At 49.1% G+C, this 25,781-nt stretch overlaps 1 protein-coding gene across 4 annotated transcripts; it reads right to left on the bottom strand.

Annotated features, from left to right (window-relative positions):
- Positions 1 to 1,740: 1,740 nt before the first annotated feature.
- On the bottom strand, positions 1,741 to 15,375 carry SLC4A9 (solute carrier family 4 member 9). 4 transcript variants are annotated; one of them, XM_019740401.2, is made up of 22 exons: positions 15,115 to 15,375; positions 14,609 to 14,769; positions 14,209 to 14,322; positions 13,716 to 13,771; positions 13,409 to 13,566; positions 13,055 to 13,155; positions 12,595 to 12,688; positions 12,200 to 12,316; positions 11,899 to 12,073; positions 11,597 to 11,730; positions 11,159 to 11,421; positions 10,233 to 10,291; positions 9,814 to 10,002; positions 9,570 to 9,683; positions 8,215 to 8,376; positions 7,901 to 8,079; positions 7,150 to 7,222; positions 5,638 to 5,706; positions 5,204 to 5,377; positions 4,452 to 4,607; positions 3,932 to 4,014; positions 1,741 to 2,832 (listed from the first exon to the last, which is right to left on the bottom strand). In XM_019740401.2, the coding sequence occupies exons 1-21, from the start codon at positions 15,330 to 15,332 to the stop codon at positions 3,961 to 3,963; spliced, it is 2,820 nt and encodes a 939-aa protein (XP_019595960.2). In that variant the 5' UTR covers positions 15,333 to 15,375; the 3' UTR covers positions 1,741 to 2,832; positions 3,932 to 3,960. The 4 variants fall into 4 exon arrangements, with proteins under 4 accessions (XP_019595960.2, XP_019595957.2, XP_074169733.1 ...); XM_019740398.2 differs by having other exon boundaries at positions 12,534 to 12,688; positions 13,068 to 13,155; XM_074313632.1 differs by having other exon boundaries at positions 11,899 to 12,019; positions 12,534 to 12,688; positions 13,068 to 13,155.
- Between the last annotated feature and the right edge of the window lie 10,406 nt (positions 15,376 to 25,781).

Raw genomic sequence — 25,781 nt, 5'->3', positions numbered from 1 at the left:
TCAGTTGATGGCAAGTCCATTCTTCCTGTTGTTTAGGCCAAAAACATTGAAGTCATCCTTGATGTCCCTTTTTCTCATATCCCAAATGAGTAGAGGGAGGAAAATGGAAAAGAAAAATAAAAGACAAAAATAGCTAAATCAATCCAAAAGAAGGCAAGACAAAAATCTAGAGTGTTGGGAAAGAAAAAACAGGACGAAAAGAAACCAAATAAAACAAAACCAAATATATCAGTAATTACTCTAAATGTAAATGTATTACGTTCTCTAGCCAAAAGCTGGATTGTCAAATTGTATTTAAAAAAAAAAAAAAAGAAAACCTAAATCTGGCTATGTGCTAGTTATAGTTTACATATAAAATATAAGAACACAGACTAAAAGTCAAAGAATATAAATATGTAATATAGGTAAATTCTAACCAAAAGAAAACCAATTTACCTATACTGCTAGCAGACCAAATAACTTTTAAGCAGAAAGCATTACTGGTCACTACAAAGTAAGACCATTACAAAATAGAAAAAGGTCAATTAACCAGGAAGATATAACAATTTAAACTACAAAGCACCCAATTCTAAGCTACAAAGCAAATAACACAGCTTTTAAAAATACATAAAAGCAAAAATTAACAGATCTACAAGGAGATATTGACTTTCATTATATTAACATACATCCTCCAGTGTTTGATAGTTCAAACAAACCCCCAAAAAGTCATGAAATATATAGAACATTATGAACAGCACAATTAATAGCCTGGCCTAATAGAAATAGATAGAAAATTGCTCCCCCAAATTGGAGAATAAACATTTTCAACCACACATGGAACATTTACGAAAATTTGTAGGGCCATAAAGTGAGACCTAGAAGTCTCTAAATGCAATTAAGTTAGAAATCAGTTACAAAAATATAATTAAGTGGGGAAAAACATATGTTTGAAAATTTAAAAAATACACTTAACTTTTGGGTTAAAGAGGAAATCATAGTAAAAATGAGAAAATACTTAGAAATAAATGGTCATGAGAATACTATATCAAAACTATGAGATGCAAGTAAAGTGGTACTTTGAAGGAAACTATAGCAGTAGTGCTTATAATAGGAAACAACTAAGGCTCAAAATAATGAGCTAAGAAGTTAGAGAAACAACAGAATAAACCCAGAGAAAATGGAAGGAACTAATAAAAAGCAGAAATTAATGAAGTAGAAAAATATTCAATAGAGCAGATCAACAAAGCCAAAAGTTAGTTATTTTAAATCCTAATAAGATAGACTAACTTCTGGCAAGAGTAATTAAGAACAAAAAAGAGAATGTACAACAAAATTAAAAATGATAAGGGAAATAGATTAAGCAGATAAAGATTATAATAACTTTATGTCAATAAATATGAAAACTGAAATAAAATTAAGAGTCCTAAAAAAATATAATTCACCATAACTGGCTAAAGAAGACATAAAGAGCCTGAGAATCCTGGAATTTGAACCTAAAACTGCTCTAAATAAAGTCTTTAATTTTAAAAAAAGTCCTATAATCATTAAAGAAATTGAATCAACTTCAGCTTTCCACAAAGCAAGGGCCAGGTTCAGAGGGCTTCACCAGTGAGTCAACAGAGAAGTGGGTAATTGAACTGTGGTGTAGTCTTACAGAGGTGTGCAATACAGCCGTGGAAATGAAGAAACTACAGCGGCCTGCTTCCACGTGATTGATTCTCAAAACAATGTGGAGTGAAGAAGCAGTCACAGAAAAATTCATACACTATGATTCCATTTATATAGCATTCAGAAATAGGCCAAATAATAAATACATAAGGGTACATAAATAGACGTTAAAACTATAAGGAAAAGCAATAAAATAATTACCATAGAATTTAGATAGTGTTTACCGGGAATTGGGTATGGAACCTGGGAGGAACATACAGAGGGACTTGTGAAGTACTAGAAATATCTTATTTCTTAACCTGAGTGTTGGATACACACGTGTTCTTTTTATTGTTACTCCTTAATTTCATTCCTAGGTATATGATACTCTGGAGAAATTCTTGCTTTTGCAGAAAACATTTTATTTACTCTTTTGTATTTAAGATATCCTTTTCAATTTACAAGGTTATTTATTCTATGCAGACGACAAAAAGAATGATATCTATAATACATATATTATATATATATAACATATATACTAACATGGGGAAAATATCCAATGCATATTCAATGACAAGCATGTTGTAGAACTCAACAGTGTAATCCCATTTTAATAAAAATATTAATGTATCCATTGGAATAAATTTGAACAATATACATTAAAGTGTGAACACTGGTTATCTCTAGGATGGTTTTCATTTCAAAATTATACATTTCTGTAGTATTTCAATATTTTGCAGTAATCTCATTTACTTTTGTGGTAAAAAAAAACAGAAAAAAAAACAACAGATTATTTTTATATGTGAAGAAAACTGTTTCAAGTAGAGGAATACTTGTTTTGGAAAGAGGAACTTTTTCTCCCTTTTGCAAGCCAAAAAGAGTTCCCTAACAACCCCCCTATTCTGTAAAAGAGAATTTGTGAGGACAGAAGGTTCCAAATGGGAAGGGCTTCTGGACTCACGTCCCTTTAATGCGGTAGAGAGTGAATGGGGCCTGGTCAGTTCCACTGACTTATCAGTCTTTCCTAACCACAGAGCAAACCTGCTTGTTCCCTGTGACTCTCCACCCAGCTCAGGAGGGTGGCTGAGATCTTGGCCAACTGCCTTCCAGTCTTGATCCATTGTTCCAAGTTCCCAGCTGAGTGCACATCTGGCAGTTAAGCCAAAGGCCAACAATGTCCTGACTTCCTGAGTAAACACCTGTGAACTGAGAGAAGATGTGGTGGGGTCAGAGCAAGTGCTCAGAGACACAGAAGGGCAAAGAACAGAGCAAAGCCCAGCGGATCTTGTTCTGGGCCAGCTGTTGAATTGTCCTTTCTCCCTCCAGCCCCTAGAATTTTCTATGGCAAGTGGTGGGGGCCCTTGGGCTCCGAGAGGCATGGAGAGGAGAGTGTTGTGTGGCCCAAAGGAGAGTTCAGCTGATGGGGGGGTGGGGAATGCCAGGCTTTGCACATGCTGTACCCTCAGTTTGTCCTAGCTAGCTTCTACTCATTCTTTAGATTTCAAATTATGGACCACTTCCTCTTGGAAGCCTTCCCAACTCCCACCACCCCACCTTTACCACCCACCAAGGGCATAGAGGCCTCTGCCCACACAGCCTGTGCTTTCCCTCACCCAGCACTATCCCACTCTAACGGGTGCCTGCTTGTCTTTCCCACTGGAATTCTAACTTCCTGAGGTCAGGGACCATGATTGTCTTAACCATTGTGTCTCTAGTATCTAGATACTCCATAAGTCCTCAGAAAATGTTTTGATAAATGGGTGAATAGGTAGCCTGAAGAGTGTCACTGTTGGCTCGTAAAGCCCAGCATTGGGGAGGGCAGTCAGAAGACTCCCCCTCTTCACCCAAAGCATGGCAGCAGAGTTCCTGTGCCCAGAAGGAATGGCAGAGAGAGCAAGTGATAGAGAGTCCCTCCACTTGTCGGGAGTGTGGTTCTCAGCAGCCCCGGGAGGAACCTCCAGAGGCAAAGGAAAGCAGCTGGAAGACATCTTTCCTCCCTCTCTTCCCCATTCTTTTGTCATCACACTCTTCCCTTCCCCACCTCCCAAACGCCACATCCAGTTTGGTGTGACCTTGAGCTCCCTCTACTGGCCAGACTTCAGTGCCGCAGGGAGCCAAGCCCAGGTACCCTCACTTGTTTCCTTCTTCCCGCTGAAGAGTCTGTTACACCCCCTCCCCGACTCTGGGGTTCATGAGGGACTAAAGCATGAAGAGAAAACAGGGCTGGTCAACACACTGGAGGTTTCCAAGGTCTGAGCCCCCACCCCCACCCTCAACTCCAGGAGCATGTCCCTCACACCCTCACCTCATGCTCTCCACAGACTCCTACTCCAGCTAATTCACAGAGATGTTGATTTCTGGAGCCTTCCGCTGATACATCAACTCCAGCTGTGGAATTGAGAACCCAGGGTGAGCTGGGGAGAGACGGAGAGGGAGAGACAGAGAGAGAGGCAGAGAGAGAGAGAAAGAGACAGAGACAGACAGAGAGAGAGAGAAGAGAAGAGAAACAGAGACCCAGAGAGCGAAAGAATATAAACCCACATTGTGACAAAGACAAAGATCAGGGTTGAGAAAAAACCCACTAGAGCTGTGTCCCCAGCCCTTCCTGCCGCCATGGGCTCATAAACCAGGCAGGGCCCCTGCCCTAAGGAGAAAGATTTCCCTCAACCCTTCAGTGTTTCTGTGTCAATGCAGAGCTAAGAGGAGTGACGACTGGTCAGATCTTCAGGCTTAACAGAGCTAGTAGACCTTAGGGATAACTCCCGGACAAGTGTGCTCTCCCACTCCTGCCCCCTTCTCCTGAGAGGACCCGTCCTGGAGCTCACATCTTTACTGTCACTTGCACTGAATGAGTACTCTGGCTCCAGCCCCTTCTCAGGGATGCTCTTCTCCTTCTCAGGCATCAGCTCATCTAACCAGAGGAGTTCCTGTGGTGAGAAGACCCACTCCAGTGCCTTTCGGACCCCCACCAGGCCCAGCAACTGCAGGGATAGAAACAAAGCCCAAGGTTTCAGCAGCAGGAACACTTAACAATAGTAACATCTATTCAGCACTTCCTAGGCATTGTGTATCATTTCACTGAATGCTAACATAGCCCTACAAGGTAGATATAGTAATAGTAATTATTCCCATTGTACAGAGAAGGAAACTGAGGCCCTGAGAGATTAGGAACTTCATAGCTGGGATGTGGTTGGTCTTACTGCAAAGCCCATGGCTCTTAACTTCCTCAGTGAGTAAGAACAAGGCCAGAAACCACCTATGTTAGCACCTCACTGAGTAACAAGTGACAGCATTGCCTTTCGCCTTTCCCAGGGCCTCAGTTTTTTTTTCTGGGCTTTATACCCCTACCTGTGGTTCCTCAGCCCACAGAGGTTGGGAAAGGAATTGAATCAGGTATCCCAGGCCTAGCCCATCTGTAGGCATCCCTTGGCCACCTCTCTTTGTCTTAGGATTCCCAACCAGGCAGAGCCAGGGCAAGTGAGAGAAGGAAGAGACTTCCTCTCGTGGAGGCCTTACCCACCCTCCCAGGCTCAGAGTCTCCCAAGAACCCCAAGGATACCACCCAACCCTGAGTCACCATGATGGGGAAGATGATGGCTGCAGGGGTAGACTTGACTATCCAAAGCAGACCCAGGCAGGCAAGCTGGATGGCTGTGAAGAGGTGGACCCTGCACAGAGGCACATGCCTCAAGAACAGGAGGTCTGGCTGGTGTTTGGCTGGCATCAATAACAGCTGCACCCTCTTCATGAACTGGGGGAACAAGAGAAGGAGGACAGCAGGGTACTCAGGTAGCCTGAAGAGCGTCACTGTCAGCTATTATGGCTCAGCGTTGGGAGCGGTCAGAAGACTCCCTTGCTGCCTCCTCACCCAGAGCATGGCAGCAGAGTCCCTGTACCCAGGACAAGCAGGAAAAGAGGACAGGAGGGGAATTGGCAAGCGCAGGCAGGAAGTACCAGCAGGAAAGAAAAGGAGAAGGAATTGGGGTTGCATCTTGATTTTAATGGGCTCACCTGGATGCTGCTAATTGCTGCCACTCCCATGTACAGGAAGATGCCATAGAGCACAGGCATCGGGATGAACTGGTAGGAAGAAGCGGAGTGCCGGCAAAGGAGTTCATCTCTGCCAGCTGCCCAGGTGCCTCCCTTAGGCCCCCACCCCAGCGTCCAGCATCTAAGCCTACTCAGGTCCATCCCTTCCTTTCCCGCTGTGCATGGCTGATCTCATTGAATCATCACATCACTCAGCTGAGGTCAATTCTATAATTGTCCCCATTTTACAGATGGGGAAATGGGATCTCAGAGAACTACCGGTAACGTGTCCGTTACCTGGCCGACCTCTCCAATCTTATGTATCACTTTCCTCTCTGTTCTCCCTCTCTGTTCCTTCCTTCAGCATGCCCAAGTTTATTTCTGCCCCTTGCATGGCCTTTTGCTTTGCTATTTCCTTCCACCTAAAATACCCTGACTTCTCACTATTCATGCTTCTCAGTACTCATCTCATGACACCCCCCACGCCAGAAAGGCCTTCCCTGATCCTCCAATCTAAAGTAGACCCCTGGCGCCCGTAATCACCTTCCCCTCTTTTACTTTTCATAGAAGTGATCACTGTCTGAAATCATCCTATTTATTTATTTGTTTGTTTGTTTGTTTATGTATTTAGTTTTATCTGCCTCCTCTCACCAGACTGCAAGGAGTAGATGATCTCTTTTGATCACCACTCCATCCCCAGTCCCTGGGACAGTGCTTGGCGTATGGTTTACACTCAGTTAATAGCTGCTGAATTAGAGTCACCTACTCAGTAAGCAGCTGATCCGGTCCATCTGCTCCTTCAACTACTCCACTCTCACCCAACCTCCGTGACCTTTCCCTCCCCTAGCGTCTCATGGTCCTGCCGGTGACTCCTGTGTGCCATTCTCCACACCCTCCTTGACTGCGTTGTTGTTTTGGCTCGTTGAACTTTTCTGCTGTTACTTGTTACTTAATTTTTGTTGGTGCAAGTGTTGCTGATGGGCGCTTGGGTCCATGTTTCTTTTCAATACTCTCCTTCCCCTGCCCCCCATATGGACTTCTCCCAGGTGCCTAGCTGAGCTTTGCACACAGCCTGTGTTCTATAAACATCTTGTGAAGGAGAAGTGAAGGGCTTTTGCCTCAAACTTTTTCTGGGGTGTGACGATCACACTCTGAGTCTAAGGCTTGTTGGGAGGCTGGAGCAACGGCAGCGCTTGGCCCCCAGGGCGTGGTGGCATGCCTGCCCCTGTCCACTGGGTAGAAAGCCCACCGGGGAAGAGTTTGAGTTCTCTGACAGATCTGAGAAACTATTCTCTTGGTGGTCTTTGTAACCTTGAGATTCCTCATTCGTAAAGGACATAGGCCTCTCCAGGTTACTGTGCGGATTGAATGAGACTAGGTATGGGGAAACTGCACTCAGTGCCAGGCGAGCAGTAAGTGTTCAGCCAGTGTTGGTTCTTGCTGTATTTATTCTTACCGCCCTGCCCCCGATGCCAGCCTGTCTAACAAATGTACCTTGAGCACAGGTGCCAGGAAAATGGAGATTCCTGTGAGGATGAACACCACGAGGCCTGTGAGCCTCTGCTCCCTGTGGGGAGAGGGAGGAGTTAGCCAGGGTCTGGGAGGGCCCCGTGGTGCCCAGGCTGGAGACACAAGCCAGACAGCACTACAGATTCTGGCAGGAGGGAAGTGGAGGGATCCCCCAATAGTCACCTGGCAGGGAGTGGGCCTTAGCTTGGTGTGAAAAACTGGTGGAGAGGAAGGGGCAGGGCACTTCAATATGGGGGTTCCAGGCCTCTCCATTGGTACAAGCTCATAGTTGCTTTTTTGTTTTTAATGGAAAATTAGCAATTTTTACACTGCCATAAAGACTTTCATTTCACAGTTTACAAAGTTGATTTCACATACTTTGGACAGATTGTGTTTCCAACAGTTACAAAATCATTTTTGTGATGGTTCCTTTGTCTACACTGAGAGGGGATTATTAGGTGGCACCTCACGCTCCTCAGCCCTGGCTGCCTCCGCCTTTACTTCAATGATACCCTTCTCGAGGGCCCTCCCAGTCCTAGGCTGAAGGAAGAGAGGGAAGATCTGACACACCCATCTCAGAGCCCAGAACCCACCTATTCGCCCCACTGCAGTAACCATGGAGCAGTGAGGGAGTCAGTCACCAGCTTAGAATTTAAGCTGCCCAAGTAACTGCCTTGCCCCGTTACCCCACCTTGCTGCCCACCTCTCATACCAGCCTCCTGAACGTTGGCCTCACCTGATGCCAAGGAAGCTGGGGGGCTCCCCTGGAGCACAGGCTCTGCTCTCCCTCCGAAGACTATCCATGTGGGCCAGGGAGATGACGGTGGTTGAGACATACCAGGGCAGCCCTAGCACTGATGTGAGCAGCATCAACATCGCCACACAGAAGAGGTCCAGGTGGAAGCCAGCTCCCTTCTGCAGGTGGTGATGGGCAATGAGGATGAAGCTAGCCTAGGCTCGTCCCCTGGGGTGGGAAGGGGGGCCTGGAACCCACCCTGGGGCTTCTGTCCCTTGGTCCACGGGCCTAGGGTCTTACCCGGCAGGCCTTACCCGCAGTCTGTATTCGGCACGGTTGAGGATGACTGCTGTGATCTGCTGGTCCATGAAGATGAGGATAGACAGCAGCAGGGCAGGCAGGGCGGCTGCCACACTCAGCCACCAGGGGTTGGCTCCAAAAGGTGACACCAGCCAGCCACGCCCAGGGAGTGTGGGCTGGGGAAGGGCATCCCATGGACAGGTTGAAGGTCTCCCAAGAGCACCTCACTTGCACAGCCTAGCCTTGGCTTTCTTCCTTAACCCTCCTACTGTAAACCCTCCCCCAAGACCCTGGACGCTAGGTGGGAGCAGTGTGTGTGCACTTGCACAGTTGGTTCAAAGCATCCCAGTGCCTTAAAAGAGGGCAAAAGGAGGGGGACCAACCTGGGGGTTGGGCTGGAGCCAGGGGCCCCGGACTTTGGTACTCAGGGTCCCTCTTTCCCTGGAAGACGAGGAGGTGGTAGACGAGGCCTGCCCATACTTCTAAGTGTACAGAGCTCTCCTCCCTAGGCACCAGCCCCTTCATCATTCAGGGTGGGGCAACTCAGGCTCAGACCTGCCCAGATCCGGAGCTGGGGCAGGGCTGGGTGTGTCTGCGTCTGCTCCGATTACTAGCGTCTGTGTGGGGGAGGGGGCCCCAGTTGCTGTCTCAGGTTCTGAGCCCCTGAGGCTCCCTCAGTTAAAGTCCCCCCTGCTGTCCTGTCCTGGGGGAAGCTGGAGGGGAGGTGTGGAAATGCACAGGCAAAGTTGAGGTGCCAAGTCAGTGCTAAGCCTTGTCCTGTGCACTGCCATGCCCTAGGAAGGAGCTCCAGCTTTACTGGATCAGAGCAGGCAACAGGGGGACCGAGGTGGGGGGGTGGTCTAGTAGTGGAATGGGTAGGGCCATGCCAAGGGCAGGGAGAACCCCTGACAGTAGCTAACATTTAGTGAGGTCTTGGTATGTGCCAGTCCTGGCACTGTGATAAGTGTTTTACACTATGCTCTCTAAACCTCAAAACAACCTGTGGGGTAGGAACTATTATTATTGATTATTTCCATTTTATAGATGAATAAATTGAGGCTCAAAAATGTGGGTTAACTTGCCTAAGATCAGACAGCTAGGAAGTGGCAGAACTGGAACTCAAACCCAGGGCTGGCTGACCAGAACCCATCCTCTTAACAGTATACATATAATAATAGCTACCGAGTATTCGGTGCTCACTGTGTGTCTGGAGAAGCACGTCATTCATCCTCACAACAACTCTGTGAGGCCAGTATAATTTCTATTTTATGAGTGGTGAAGTGGAAGCTTAGAGGAAGAGAGTGTGGGATCTATGCGTCTTCCTCCTCCAGGGTCGGCTGGCCCTGCTTTCCCCTCGCCCAGCTCTCACCTTGAATTCTCTGGGCACCGTGAGCTTCGGGGTGGCCAGACCCAGGAAGGCATCAAGGCCACAGCCCAGGAGGATGGCCAGGACTGAGGAGAAGTCGCTGAGCACCTTGCGCATCTGGCCACACAGTGGACATTCAGTCAGGTTCAGGCCTGCCATCCCACTCCTTCTGCACCCCTTCCCGTTTGCAGACAGGACCCAAGGCCAAAAGCTAGTTCTCTCCCACAGGAAGAGAGGTGACACTCACCATGGAGGGGAAGAAGCGGCTTGTCTTTACGTGCTTCAGGGCCATGGCAAAGAGGAAAGAGGTAAGGAAGAGGAGGAGAGACAAGAGGGCTATGTCTGGGACTGTATGACAGCCCGGGCCACGAGGGTGGCCTCCCCGCCGGGCACACTCAGGTGGAGGTAGCAAGGATGCATTGACCAGGCCTAGGTCCTGTATGGAGGGGAGGTCAGGGATGAGGTTATGGGTAGCAGAATAAACATCTACTGACGCACACTGAAATACCAAGGGCCCAGGACAGAGGGTCCCCAGCCATAGCAAATAGCTGGGCATCAGGCACCTATGAGGTTTCTCCAGCTTACTGGATGGAAAGAGCCAGGAACCACTGATTGCTTTGGCCTCCACCCTTTCTTTCCCAGGCCCTCCTAGGAACAGGCTCTCACCATGCTCATGATGTCATCTCTGTCTTTTGGCTTTGTCCTTATCCACTGAGACTCATTTCCTGGGAAACAGAGAAGAATTTGGGGGTATGCCCCTCCCCTGGGAACCTTCTCCAGCCCCTCAGGAGCCTAATCTAATCTCATGGATCCAATTGAACCAGAGTTCTTAGTTCTAACTCATCTGCCTGCTGACTTCAATCGCTGCCATCTCTGTGCCCCTCAGGACACTGCCTCGTGCCCTCACCCCTTCAAATTCCTTACCTATCTGTATCCCTGGTGCCCAGCACAGGACTGGCCAGAACAGATGCCCTGCCTATGTCTGCTCAATGGATGAGCACACTAACCTGTGGGTTTCTACCAGGGTCAGAACTAGCTTTGTTCATGCCTAGCACAGAGTCTGGCACTCTTGAGAGGACACCTCTTCCCCAATCTTGGGGTTTCCTTTCATGTGGAGAGATGTGTGCAAGTCTAATGCTGTGAGCTTCTCTCCGGGCAGTCACTCAGACCCGGGGGAAGAGCAGCGATTTATTTGATTGGTGAGTTTCGGAGAAGCTGGGCATGCCTGGCCCTGTCCCTTCCTCCCCCTCTCATGGGAGTAAGCTGTCTGCACTGTGCGTGCATTTAACTCTTCTGCCCAGCGTGGCAATGACTGGGTGGGGAAGTCTACCTACTTTTGATGCCATCGTTAGGAAGTCCATTCACCCATGGATTTCCCATATTCTTCTATCAACATTGTCAGAAATAAAGACGGTGTTAGGCCTGCTCTGTTGGCTTACTTTTCAACGGGTTCAGAATCAGAGTGCTGCTGGTTTTTGGATAAATACTCAGCATTTTGCTGAACATAACCATGGGGAATAGCAAAGAGACAGCCCTCTCCTTCCTTTTCCTCCCTCATCTTGCTAATAAACTCCCCTGTCTCCCTCACCCACCTCCAGGGTCTGGATACTGACAGAAGCATCCATAGGCGGGAGAGCCAGGCCCTTGGATGGGATAGGCACGGGTCAAGCTCAGCATTTTGCTCACAGCATCATAGATGAAGATGAGGCTGATGAGCGCACAGAAGCCTTCCTCGGTGAAGTGGGTAAAGTAGCGTACCAGCACGCTGGCCTCCGTGGCCACCAGCACTAGGCAAAAGGTGGCCACCCAGATGCCCACCCACAGGCGGAAGGGCAGGTAGTCCAGGCTGTAATCTCTGGGTGGGGGAGGGGAGAGAGAGACAGGCAGGGCTTGGCAAGGCTGTTCTGCTGCCCCCTCAACCCGGGTCAGGTGCCCCTAGAGATAGACAATTCCACCCTCCCCTACTGACTCAGCCAGGCCCAGGCTGAGGGTGTGAGTAGTGCAGGTCTGGTGACGTGAGGAAGTCCTACCTGCTGAAGGAGAAGAGAAGGCGCTCAAAGACCAGCACTGGCCCTGTGCTGCTGAGGATGGTGAGGGGCTGGCCGGCCATCAGGCAGAAGGCAGTTCCAGCCACTGCTGTGCCCAGGAAACTTTCCAGCACCCCCTAGAAGCCGACAGGGGATCCTGTCAGCGCAGAACCCTGGAGTCCTCAGCACAGGAACCCAAACTTCCAGGGAGCCTCCGAGCCCACCCATTCCCAGGGAAGAGCCAAGGGCAGGGCTGGAGGAACACCAAAGCTTGCGCCTGCACCCCGTCACACCTCCCCACCCACCTGAGCACCGTCGGTGGCTTCTCCCAGGAGCCCCCCGAAAGTGATGGCGTTAGTGATGGTGGCCAGGTAAATGTAGAGCACAGCCGAGAAGCACTGGGGGTGCAGGGCGTCCAAGAAGTCGCTGGGGTACCACGAAGCCTTCCGGCGTACGTCCTGGACAAGGCCCCCAAACAGCCTCCCGCCCGTGGGTCGTCAATGATCTAGGTTCCCACAACCCTACACCTGTACCCCACCACTGTCCCTGTGGCCTGGTCATTCCCTCCCAGTACTCTGACCCTTGCTCCCACCGCAGTCGCCTCACCTGCCGGTCCGCTGCAACTCCGGGCTGGGGGCATGCGGCGGGTGGCCGTGCCTGTCCTCAGCCGGGGCCCCACGCCGGGCAGAGGGGCCCTTGACCTCCCGCGTTTGCGAGGGGAGCCTGAGGAGAAGGGGAACCCTGGTTGACAGAGGATAGCCAACCGACTGGGCGCCGACTTTATTGCGCCCTGCCCCCTGGCGGCTGTACGTGTCTCTGCCGGCGGACTCCAAGTTCCAAAGTAAGTCCCTGTCCCTTTCCTGGGACCCCCTCTCCTCAACAGTGGAACTTGACCCAAGGCTGTGGGGCAGGATCTGTATGGGACGATGCCCTCAGATACCTTTTGTGCTGCGAGGGCAGACATTTAGGCGGGGGCATCCGGGCTGTGGGGTCCCACCGACCTGGAGGGAGCAGTATCACCTCCTCTAGGAAAGCATCCAGGGCTGCCAGGAGGTCGTGAAGGTTGCTGGCCCGGCGAGCTGACCACTGGAATTGCTGGGAATAGAGGCACAGAGGGACAGGACATGCAGATCTGGACTCTTACATGCATTTTCACAGACTCAAAACTAGGCACACCTGCGTCACACAGGCAGACAAGTCACTTAAGCATTCAATCATTAATACATGCATTCAGTAACCATCAGGTGCTACTGTTGCCTGCACCGTGCTAAGCAAGGGGGCTACAGTAGTAGCCAAGAAAACTTCAGTCCTCGTGCTCGCACACACAAAGCCACACTCTGCCTCACTGCTGTACTGTCACACACAGTCCACACACACACACACACACACACACACACTCACTGACATGAGCATGTGTGTGCATGCACGGACACACACACACATCCACATATACACACACACCTGCCCAGCTCACCGGGTCACTGAGGAGGATGGCCATTGCCCGGCCCATTTCATGGTAGCTCCTTCCCAGTGTGGGGGGACCAAGGAAGAGGCAGAAAAATCTGAGGAAGGAAGCAAGCCCCAGAGAGGGTCACCGGCTGTTATCCCATAGAGCAGCCATGACCTGTGACCTCCCTACCAGCCCTCATAGACACACATTCACGCACACCTACTTTGCAGCCCTGACCACTACCTCCTCCCCAGACCCCTGAGCACCATCCGCCACACACCCTAAGAAAACTGGACCAGAGGCTTCCTATTCTCTTCCCCAGTAACGTCCCTTCTGAATCCCTGACTCCCCCTCAGCAGCCTCACCTGCTGGGAAGGGGCACCTCATTAAGGGGCCCCAGCACCACTGGATCCTGCAGTCGCACAAAGGCCCCCAGTGGCTGTGCCAGGAAGCCCAGCTCTCCTGCCAGCACAGCCCCTGCCTCAGCCCCTTCAGGCAGCTTCTGTCTCAGGGGGTTTTGACGCTGAATGGGGGTGCAAGGAGACACAGAGATGAGAGGCTATTTGGGGAGAGGGATGTTGGCAGGATATTGACTGATGAGGAGACCAGTGGAAGGTGGGCCTGTTAATCCCTGATGCCTCTGCCAGTCCTGCCCAAGGAAGGGTCACAAACCTGTTCCTTCAGGGGGGCTTCCTCATCATGAAAAGCCTCTCTTGGATGGGCAGACCCTTTAAAATAGGAGTTTGCAGTGATTAAGAGCACAGGCTTTGGGAATGGATCCACCAGGGCTCCCTGACCAGCTTTGCTACTGACAACCTGTGAAAGTGGAGCACACCCTTCCCTCCCCTGAGCCTCACTTTTCTCATCACTAAAATGGGAATAATTGTGGTACTACTTCGCAGGGTGCTTGTAAAGATTAAATGAGACACATGTGCAAAGCTCCCAGCACAGAGCCTACCGAGAGCACCATTTTCACAGAGCTCTGGCTGTTGTGACTTTAGACTCTCTAGTCCTCTCCCCTCATTATTACCCCCATTTCTTCTTGCCCATGGGTCCTGGGTTGAGGTTTGAGTTGAGGCCACTCCTGGTCCAGGAAGGTGCAGGGGAGAGCTGGGACCCTCCCACCCCGGGTTTTTGGTCCTGGGCCCAGGGAGGGGCCTCTTACTCCAACAGGGCCTGGTGCTTGTGGTCTGGATGAGGTGCTGAGGTCTCTGCAGCAACAAGGACTGTAGCTGTCCTCTCAGCTCCGGGCTCAGCGATGCCAGTCTGGTCACCTGCTCTGGAAAACAAAGGTGGGGATCCAACCCTTCCTGAGAGCTCCCTGCCCCCGAACTCTTCCCCTGTCCCTTCTGCCCAGGTCCCTCTCCCTTCTGGGAGTCTCAGGGAAAGCAGGGGCCAGTGAACTTGCTCCTCCATTCTGTTTTTCCACCTGCCTCCATGACAGGGATGGATAATCCCTAAGGTGGGTATGGTGGGCTCTGGAAAATTCCAAGATTTTAGGGGAAAATCTTAGGGAAAGTGTGGCATGGCTGCCCAGGACCTCCCTACAAAGGCTCCCAGCATACCCACGAGCTCCAGGAGGCTTTGAGCTGGACAGTCCAGCAGGACCAGGCCGTCGGCTAGTAGGCTGCGGAGCTCCTGCAGGCTGGGCAGCGCCAGGGTGGGCACATGGGGGGCGCTCCAACGGCCTGCACCCACCTCTACCTTCTCTTCAAACAGCACCCACCTGTGGTAGAGAGGGGTGGACAGTGTTATTGGGAGCATCTCTCCCAGGTCCAGGAGTGGGGACACAGGAGAGCCAGGGAAGGTAGGGCAATAAGGGATTCATGGGCCCAGTGGTTCATAGTGTGCCCCTCCCTGGGCAGTCACCCCTTGTCTTGGTCTTGGGGAATTCAAAACTAGACTTCAGAGAAGGCTGAGCATCATGGAGGTTGGGGGCCTGGAATGGGATACAGAGAGGAACTCCTGATGGGGTGTAAGAACACCCCATCACAGGAAGAGCTGGAGTCATGGGGGAAGCCCCAGCTGGAGAGGGGAAGGAGCCCATAAAACTGGCCTGGTTCTCACTTACCTGCCTGTCTCTCTCCATTCTAGTGCCTGGGGCCAGCCCAGCAGCTCATTCAGCTGAATGAAGAGCAGAGGGTCGTTGGATACCCCCAGATCCCTGTTGTCAGTGTCTGAGGAGCCATCAGGGCTGGGGCCAGAGCCAGGACCACTGTCCAGCTCTCCTGTGGGCACATTTTCATAAGCCCTGGAGACATCAAACTCCTCCTGGCCCGGCAGCTTCATCTTGGTGAGGCTTGCACAGCGTCTTGGGATCGGTGCAGTCCTAGGTTCTGAGGCCAGGGGTCCTGAGGCTGGTGCATTTATAATGCACCCCCCACCCCCACCCCATGCTGAACAACACAAACAGAGCAAAGCCTGCTGACTCCAGAACCAACTGGGTCACCTCCTCCCCTGTTTGCTTTCCCCATCCCCACTGGCCTGAGAGTGTTTGTGAGGCTAGCCTGAACTTTCCCAGGCTCTCCAGAAATGGCCAACCAAGGGCCAGAGTGTTGTGTGCTTTTTCTGTGGGATCAGGTCTGACCGCAGTGTGTTTTGTGTAAATAAACAGGAGTAAGTTGTTGGCCTGGGTCTGAGGAATGACACCCTCAGATTATGCTGCCCCCTACTGTGTATCAAATGCAAACACCAAACACCCAGGACTGTTTTGGGTGTCACCAATACCCCCTGAGGGCACTCATCTGGACAAACAGACCTAATAAATAGCTGAGTCTATGGAAGCAAGGCAGGGTAAGAGAGAGACAGCAAGCAGAGGCCCTGCCCATTAAGCGGGCTAATGATGGAAAGTGGAGGCACTTCATGGAGAACCCAAAGGCTGAGTCTTACATTACTTTGTCCAACAACAGCCGGAAACTCCCCAATTTAACTGTGCCCCTGGGGTCTGCCACTCTAACTCAGCCCCCCAAGTAAGGATGGAAGAGCCAGCTAAGGGGTGTGTATGTTTGTGTGTGAAAGAGTTCCTAGAGCTAAAGAAGCAAAGCAGAGTCTGGCCTATTAGCAAGTCCACTTGGCTCTACCTTCAAACTATACCCATCACCCAACCACCTTGCCCCACCTACAACATTACTACCCTGATCCAAGCCACCATCACTTCTCACCTGAATTAGCTGATCAGAAATTCAATAGCTTTCTGATCTCTTGCAATCATCTCCCTGCTTCCACTCCTCCTTCCTTGCCCAAAGTCCATTTTCCACATAGCAGCCAAAGGGATCCTTTTAAAGGGCAACGGAACCACATTATTCTTGTGCTCAAAACTCACCCAACACATTCCCATTACTCCTAAAAGGAAAAATAAACTCTGTTAAGGCCTACAAAGTCTGTAGTCTGGCCCCAGTCATGCCCCTGACCACATCTCATACCATTCCCCCTTTGCTCACTCCTTCCCAGCCACATCAGCCTTTGTCTGTTTTGCTAAGCCTGCTCCTGCCTGAGGGTCTTTGCAGTAGCGCCTCTCTCTGCAAGGAAAGCTTTCCCCCAGATCCTTACATGACTGGATCCCTGAGTCTCATCTATTCAAGGAAACCTTCCTTTTGCATCCTGTCCTAAATTTCCCTCTTGGTCACTCTCCATCACATTTCTCTGTTTTATTTTCTTCCTAGCAGTCAGTTATCACTACTAGTAACACACACACACACACACACACACACACACACACACACACACACACACAGGAATGTACCGTCCACGAAGCAAGTATTTTATCTATCATCACCGCTGCCCCTACAGCACCTAGGGGAGCTCAATAAATACTTCTTCAATGAGCGCATAGAAAGGGAGGGGCTGGGAAAGGGAGGTGCGCTTCTCCTGAAGGCCACACGAGGGCGCTACTCCCCGCGGACCCGATCCATAGGGCCGCTTCTGTGGGTCAAGCTGCTGCACGCCAGGGCGCCAGGATGACGAGAGGGCAGGGAGGGGTCCTTGATGCTCCGCCTTGCCCTGGTCCACAGCTGACTGGCCTGGTGGGATAGGGTGTTGGGGGAGCGCAACAGGAATAGAGAGAGAGAGCCAAGCAGGCTCATCTGTAAGTGGATCAAATCCCCGACTAGATACCTGGGACACACCTCCTCTCTGACAAAATGGGACTTAGGCTGGCCCTCCCTACTAACCCCAGTCTGGACCTGGAGAGATTTGCCCCAAGTCCAAGGAGGTCACGGGGCAGTAATTAGAGGAGTGAGTCCCTATATTATTACTAGTTGGGGACACGGTGCTGAGTCTTAGGGGGGAGTTGGTTTCAGTCCCAGGAGGAGTAGAAATTGGCCTGGGCCTTAGAGGGCCAGGAATCGTGGTGACCACCCCCTTCAAAAATGTGCCCCAAGCTTGGGGGCAAGTGACTCAAGGGAGTCAGAGGGGGACAGGAGCATGGGCTTGGCATGAATAACCCCTCACACACACTCCTGCCTAAGTTCCGAGGGTCTGCCCTTGTCCTCTCTGTGGCAGCAACTACCCTGGCTACCAAGCTGCCTGCAGTAAAGGGCTACGGTGCCTCCACTCTCCCCAGGTCCCACATCCACCTCTTGGGCCCTGAGCTGGGCAGATTGGTGAGGGATGGGAGGAGGAAACCACAGGTCTGCCTGTGAGCACCAGACGTCTCCCAGACAAGACCTGGTACAGGTGTGCTGTGTGGGCGAGCAGCCCTAGGTGTGGGCACTGGAAAATACCCTGGTCCAGGAGTTCTAAGACGGGTCTCATCCTGGCTCAGTCATAGACTTATTGGATGTCCTTGAGCAAAGCCCTTCCAGAGTTTTCTTATCAGCAAAAGGAGAATAATAAAAGTACTTCATAGGCTTTATTGGATGAAATAATGCATGTAAAATAGGCCTGGTACATAATAAACACAATAAAGGGGCCTGTTATTATCATATAATTATGAAAATAGTCACTCTCAAAATGAGGAAGAAAGAAAACATCATACATTGAAATGCCAATTGTATCCAATCACTGTGCTCGGTACATTATTTTATGTAACCCTTATAACAAGCTTTTAAGAAACTTTTAATTTTAAAAAACCTATTCATTATTTAAAACCACTTATGTGAGTTTAATTATAGAAAAAGAAATACAGCAGAAGTTGCAAAAAAAAAAAGTACAGAGAGGTCTCTGGCAGGTGCTTTTCATCCATCCTTCCCCAACGGTAACATCTTACATAAGGATAGAACAGTATCAAAACAGGGAAAATGACATCGATACAATACTGTCAACTAGACTACACGGTTTATTCAGATTTCATCAGTTTCTACATGCATTCGTGTGTGTGTGTGTGTGTGTGTGTGTGTGTGTGTATTTTGAAATTTTATCACATGTATATATTCAGAACAAGCTTGGCAAATTGCTCAACCATTTTAAGCCTTGGTTTCCTCATCTATAAAGTGGGGGTGAAAATACTGTCTTCCTCAGAGGACTGTTGTGAGAATTAAATGAGATTAATATGTGTGAAGTGCTCACAGTGATGGCCCAAATGTAGTGAGCACTCAATAAATTTAAATATTTATTTTAGAAAAAGCATGTTTTGAAAAGTGACTTGAAGCACCTAGATAATTCACACTTGTTATAGAAAAAACACAGAAAGTGCCCACAAGAGTAAAAAATAACATAAAATAAAATTTTCATAATGCCCTAACCACAAAATAACCACTGTTAAGGATTTTATACACACCACAAATTTGAGGTACATTTCCTTATTCCCATTTAATTGTAAGAACTGAGGCTCATAGAGGTTAAGCGATGTGCCATAGTCACTGAGCTTATGAGTGAGGATCTGAGATTTCATGCACACTCATCTCCAGGAGGTCACCGCGCCGGTGGCAGACAGGGCTGTGAGTCTGTCTCCAGGCAGACTGGGGAGCAGCTACTGCCGGCTTCTGAGCGCTTCCTATGTTCTAAGCACTGCCTTAGCACTTCGCAGGTTATCTCAGTGAGCCTTTACGATGGCCCTTTGAGGTAGGTATTGTTTCCGTTTCTGGAAACTGAGGCTCAGAGAAGCCTCTTACCCAAGGTCAGAGCTAGGAGCCAGTGGACCCAGGTTTCAGAAAGCAGTCGGTCAGTCACATGCCTCAGCCTGAGCTTCAAAGCCTCTGCTCTGAGGGATTCAGACAAGAGGCTAGAGGAGTGTGTGTGGAGAGAGACTTTCCAGTTGGAGCTGAGGTGCCCTTCTTTGACCGCACCCTGACCCTAGACCACCAAGATCCGGCCTAGCTTGGAGTGGGCCCTGACAGCTGGAGCCTGCTTCTGCTCCTTACAATGCCCACAGCCCATCTGGAGTGGAGGGGTGAGGGCCTTTGAAGGGGAAAAGGCAGAGATATAGGAGAGATGGAATCTGCAGAGCAAAACCACCTGAGCCCGCCACAGACTGCTCTGCCTCAGATTTTCCAGGCACCTCTGACTTAGACTTCCAGACTCAGGAAGTGTTGGGGAAGCAACTGCAGGTATGTGGTTTGGAGTTTCACACTAATTATGCTCCCCTTACTGCCAGAAAAGACTTAAAGATAACAAGACACATAGATACAAGTAAGTATTTAAAGAATGATTAGTCCCATAATGAAATCAAATTGGAAAAGAAAGAAATAATTTTCTTCAAAATGCTGGGCTAGGGATAATTACTGCAAATGAGCATCAAAACTTAATGGTGAGCTTCCTGGCAATGAATGCAAAAAGGGAACACATGCATTCCACCTCTGTCATTATCTAATAAAAGGAAGTACCTGTACCAAACAGTCACGAGCCAAACTTCCTAACACTGAACTACAAGAGGAATTTATTACATTTTATTCAGGCACTGGCCAGGGACCTTATATGTAATACTATCTAGAATAGCATTTTTACAAAGGTAACAGAAAGTCTTTTCATATGAATATTTCTTGCATGATTCTTTCACAATCAGTATTTTCTTTTTATAGCAAATACGTTGTTAATATCTGTTTTCTATCCTGAAATGAGGTTCACAGATAATATCTTAAATGCACAGTTACTCTTTGAAGAAAGTCAATGCCCTAATTAATATAAAAGAGAAAGTGATTAAAAGATATTTTTGGAACGTGCAAATACTTGGTCACAACTGCTCTCGAAATCTCAATGAAGTAGCCCATTGCTTGCACCTACACAGACTTGCCTTGAGTGTGACAGCTACAAATACTGACTAATACAGATTCATTGTTTGGCCACTCAAGTACCACCAAAATGAACAAATCACACTAATTTCTTCCTGGAAAAGTCAGTGCAAAAACTCTTTTTATATTTTTGTGTAAATTAGAGATAATTCTAGGCTCATGTAATTAAAATCGCGTTTTTGACCCATATGAATGGTTGATGGGGGACACTCAAAAGCAGTGTGGAAAGTGGGGGTAATTCTTAATTGTGTGGGCCTGACAGCTTCCCCCCCCAAATGCCTGAGGGCTCCCCAGTGACAACCTAAAACTCCACCAGAGATTCCTAGAATGTCCTCTAGGGGTCAGTAGCTCTTCCTTTGTGACCCACTGTCTTAGATCAACTCTGTTATAAAAAACAAAGCAAATGAATCATGTTAAATTGCAGCTCTGTGACTGCATTCCTAAGAAGAATTGAACTTATACATTCTTGGTACAGGATTTTCTATGACTTCATTCCAAAGTTGAGCCCTGGAGAAGTTAATAACAGTACAGACGTATTTATATAGAGCTTTCCATCTTGCCAAGCTCTTCCAGCAATGCTGTCGCCTTCAATTGTCATCAGAACCCCCTAAGGTTCTTCTCCCAATATATAGATGAAGAAGAGGCACAGAGAGAAAGGTTATCACGCCTTGTAGATCAGGCATTGTTGATTGTCATAGAATTGATTCAGCAAGCTTTTTGACAGCAGCATGACTGCCAACAATTCATGATGGATGTCACTGGCCAGTGCCTGAATAAAGAATAATTGTTTCAACACCTCATTTTTACATGTGAGGAATCTGAAGCTTGAAGAGGGAGGTGGGTTTTGTGATGGGTGAGTGAGGAATCACTTGCTGTCCGAGAGCCATCTGTGCTAGGAGATGGCTGAAGCGGCAGAGTCCTAGGACTGGAGATATTAATTCCTCAAAGTCACAGAAATAGGCCCAGAAATGGAGGAGGATGGCTTGGAATCCAGGCCCGAGCCAAGCACATTATAAATGTCCCTACTTTAACATCTTCTGAGTATGACAGGGATTCCTGACCCCACCCCCCAACCCCCTTCCCACCTCATCCATTCCTAATCTTCACCCTATTTAAATGGATCCTGACCCCAGGCCGTCAGACACCAGAACCTGTGAACCTCCCGAGTGTGCATGAAGCGTTATCTGGTACTACCTCCAGTCAGCATGAGAGGTGCAAAGGGACTCCAAAGGGCAGGCCTGAGCTCAGCTCCAGCTGCATTCCCAAAACTGCCTGATCAGCTGGTTCAGATGGGGACAGAGAGCAGGGTTGGGAGAAGCCAGCCTGGGGCAAGGAGCAATGACCCCTTACCATGAGCTTCCAAGTTTGGGTAACTCTAGGCTCATGGCCACCTGGTGATAGAGGTACCCTCAAGAGAGGCTATATTTCTTTCCCCCTCTCCCCAGCCAGCAGAGCTCTGGGTCTGCTTAGGACTCATGTCTCCCGGTCAGAGTGGAAGGAGAAAGCTGAATCCTCTCCCCAGGGAGCACATGCTTCTCTCAGAGCGCTGAGCCAGGGCTGTTTTCTTGGGAGGAGGCTTCTGGAACTCCGAGCGGCTTTGCAGATCCACCATCTCGTTGATAAGCATGGCCACCTCCCAGCAGAGAGGGACCACTTCAACCCTGAGGATAGCTGGTCCAGAAAAACAGCACCTTATTTAAGTTCCCACTGGAAGAAAGGAAGGAAGGAGGAAGGAAGGGAAGAAGGAAGGACAGAAAGAAGGAAAAAGAAAGGAAAGAAGAAAGCAGCATTTGTTCCTCATTGCAGCTGTCACCTAGTAACCACTACCATGGGCCAGGCATCATATTCTGCTTTATAGACATTATCTGATTTAATCATCACAAGAGCCCTACAATAATAGCTACTATTATGATCTTCATTTTGCAGATGAGAACTGTGGGTCAGAGAAGTTGAATAACATGTCCAAAGTTAAGAAGCTTAAAAAATGTAACAACGAAAATTTGAACCCGTGGCTGCCTGGTGTCCGAGAGTATACCCATTTCACTGGCTGCCCTGCTCCCCTTACCTAATCCTCCTTCCAGCCTGTGAGACAGAGATTCTTATCGCCCCCCAAGACAGGTGGAGCACTCAGCCTGAATAAAGCTGATGATGGTACTGTCCCTAGAAGCAGAGGGCGGCCATCGCCTCTTCCATTTGTTCAGCATGGTGTTGAGCTTAAGAACACAAGCCCTGGAAAAAGAGAGGAATTCAAATTGAGCCTGAGATTCTTACTAGCTGGGTGACCTTGGGCTGCTACTCACCTTTTTAAGCTTCAACCTTTAAAATGGGTAGGAGAGTGTAGTTGTAGGGCAGCTGGGAGGATCCCGCAAGATAATGCATGTGAAGTGCTGAGCGTGTGCGAAGTGTCATTACGTAAAGCTCCTCTGCCTCTGCCTCAGAGGTTCAGATTTTGTTCAGATGTTATCCTGGTTAATTATTCAGACAAGTGCTTCTGAACCTGGCTGATGTCACAATTGCCTGCCGAAAGTATAAATGCTTGGGCCCCACACCAGGAGATTTTGATTTAGGAGGACTGACCTGGGGCTTAGACCTTTTTGCCTTTAGTACATTCCCAGATGATTCTGATGCACAGCCACGTTTGGGGGAACCAATCTACCAGTGTAGACATCTCAGCCACAATGGGAAAGGGACTCAGGTTGGTTCCTCTCTAAGTCCCCTCTCCCTTTTCTTGTCACCACCAGAGCCTCTTTTCCCCAGCTCTTCCCCACTGGCTTGCAAGGTCTGGATGGCCTAGTGGTGAATCAGTAGCACTCAGAGTATCATGGACCTGCCTTTCCAGAGTCTGTGGAATCCAGCAGAGAGCTTGGAAGCAGGACGCCAGGGTTTCTGCCCCCTTCTGACTCACTGGTGGCCCCGGGCTAGGAAGTCTGGAAGCCTCAGTCCGCTCATGGTCAATAGGTAGTCAGGGAAAGCGGAGTCCCCATTTGGATTCTGCTTCCTTAGAAATGTGTCCCTGGCACCTGACAGCCAGAGAGCAGGTGGGGGAAAAGGGAAAGAATACTGCATCACTGTACTTACCCATCGACATCTCATTTGATACCCACAATGATAGGGAATAAAATCCAGCATCTACCTTGGTCTATAGCATCCTCTGTTATGTGTCCCTCACCTTTGCTCCAGTGTCATCTCATATCCCTCCGTCCTGTTGCCTCCTGGCTGTTCCTTGAATGCTCCATGCTTGTTCCCACCTCAGAGTTTTTGCACTGTTTACATGGCTTGGGTTGTTTTTGCCATGGATGATCACAAGTCTGGTTCCTTCTTCTTATTTAGGCCTCAGCTTACATGTCACCCGCTCAGAGAGGACTTTGCTAATCGGTCACCGAATCTAAACTGTCCTTCCAAGCACTGGGACACATCATTTTATAGTACATCATTGTATTTTTAACTTTTATTTTGGCACTTGTCATCTTAGCATCTATTTTTCCTTCCTTATTGACTTTGTCTTGCCTATGTCCCTCTACTATAGAATATAAGCTCCATGAAAGCACATCCTTAGCTATCATGTTTATTGCTGTGTCCTTAGTGCCTGAAAAGCATTCAGTGAATATTCATGAAATAAATGAGTAAATGAGGTTACCCCAGCATTAATTGAGATTTCTTTTTTTGGTCAGAGGACACTCAGTGCTCTGAGAGGGGAAGTGACTCTCCCAAATGCATTCCAGGCCTTTTGTCTTCTTTTCCATGCCCTTCCTTTAAACTCTGGCTGACACACAAAACTAGCTGGGGTGAGGCTTCCAGGTGTGATGAAAGCTTGGAGTTGCCCCATGAATGGGACTAAGGCTGATCTAGGGGTGAGAAGGCGGAAGGACAGAGCACGCACTGGGCGGGGAGAGGCAGGCTGGGACAGGAGAGCAGGGTTTGAACCTGGCCTCAGGCGGGGGAATGGCAGGTGACTTGGCTGTGTGTCGGGAAGTGTTTCCCTCCACCTTCCCCTGGGGAGAGTTTTGTTTTGGGGAAGCAGGTGGTCAGGCAGCTGTTGGGGGAGAACAAAGGTGTGGCCTGCGTACAGACCATCCATTGAGTTCCAAGGACCAATACTGATCACTCAAAGGAATACTTCCACAGTGCACTTGGCCAAATAGGTGACAGGTAAACTTCCGCCTGAAACCAGCCCAACCACAGTGTGGAGACTCAGATCTGTGGAGAAAAGAGGCCTCTAAGGGAATAGAGTGGTCAAGGTGGAATGCTTAGTGATGATTATGATGATGACGATAATGTCACATTTATTGAGAGTTTATAATATGCCTGGCACTGTACTAATTGCTTTATATGTATTCTCTCATTCAGTCTTCGAAAACTTCTCTACAAAGTAGGCATTATTATTGTTATGCCCATTTGACGATGTGGAAACTTTAGGCTCAGTGACATTAAATATCTTGTCCAAGGTCACACAGTAAGTAGCAAAGGCAGGTTTCCAACTGAGGTTTGCAGTGATTCCAATGTACTTTGGAAACCTAGGCCTGGGGAGGGCTGCTGGGGGCAGGTTAAGAAGGCAGAGCCTGATGAATGACCCCTGCAAACGTGGGGATGGGAAGGGATAGTGGGATACACTGTGTATAAATAGCAGGCCTGTTTTTATCCCTACACGTGGACTGAATCAGGCAAGCATTTCTATTTGGCACAATTTGAGTGTTCTGAATGCCAACCCAACCCGTGTCACACAAATTCCTCCCCAGCACGTCCCTGAGAGCTGAAGTACCTACTGAGAGTCATTTCTTTGGGTCAGGACATTGACTCCAGAAGACCCCAATACAAATACTACATAGGCTGGACGAGAAACACATCAATCTCCTGGCATCTGTTGAACATAGCAACCTAGGCTAGCCAGCGGCATCCTGTGCGAGGAGGGCTGAGTTTTTATGTTGGGAAAGAAGATGACGTTCAAAGGCAAGGAAAAGTGTGAGACTTGTTTCACAACCTGTGTCTCCCCAATTTTAGAAGCCTAGGAATTATAATCCATAGTTCAAAAATCCTAATGGATACTAGGTCCTCTGGGGGAAAGATGGGGGGGAGCCACTCCCCAGCTGGAAGAATCCTAACTTCTTCCTTTGCTTTTACTGGATGGATACCAAGTGCCTGCAACTGCAACTTTGGTTACCCGGGGCTCATGAGACCTCCTGGCATTCATGAGTCTAATTTTTAAATGATAAATAAATGTATTATTATTTACTACTTTCAGTGTTGTTAGTCAAAGAAGCGAGCTTCCTAAACTCATAAGGTGACATGGTGGAGACCCCTGGTTTGGAGCAGGGATGGGCCTAGACCAGGCCTGAGAGAAGGGAAGGAACGAGGGGTGTCCAAGGACAGAGCTCAGCTCAGCAGTCACAAGGCTGCAGCGCAACAAGGGTTTGGGTAAAGGTAGGAACTGGTCCTCGCCACCTGCCGGTCATCAGTCCTACCCACAGTCAGGCCGCGGCTGCCCAGGCCTGGTCCCAAAAAATGCAGGCACCGCCCCTACTCCCGCCCCCTTCCTTGCCGCGCCCGCCGGGTCGGGGGCTACGCTGCAGGCGCC

The sequence above is a fragment of the Rhinolophus sinicus genome, linkage group LG10, assembly GCF_036562045.2.
Source record: "Rhinolophus sinicus isolate RSC01 linkage group LG10, ASM3656204v1, whole genome shotgun sequence".
NCBI lineage: Eukaryota > Metazoa > Chordata > Mammalia > Chiroptera > Rhinolophidae > Rhinolophus > Rhinolophus sinicus.
The sequence above is the reverse complement of the archived record's forward strand: the minus strand, read 5'-3'. Positions and strand labels throughout refer to the sequence as shown.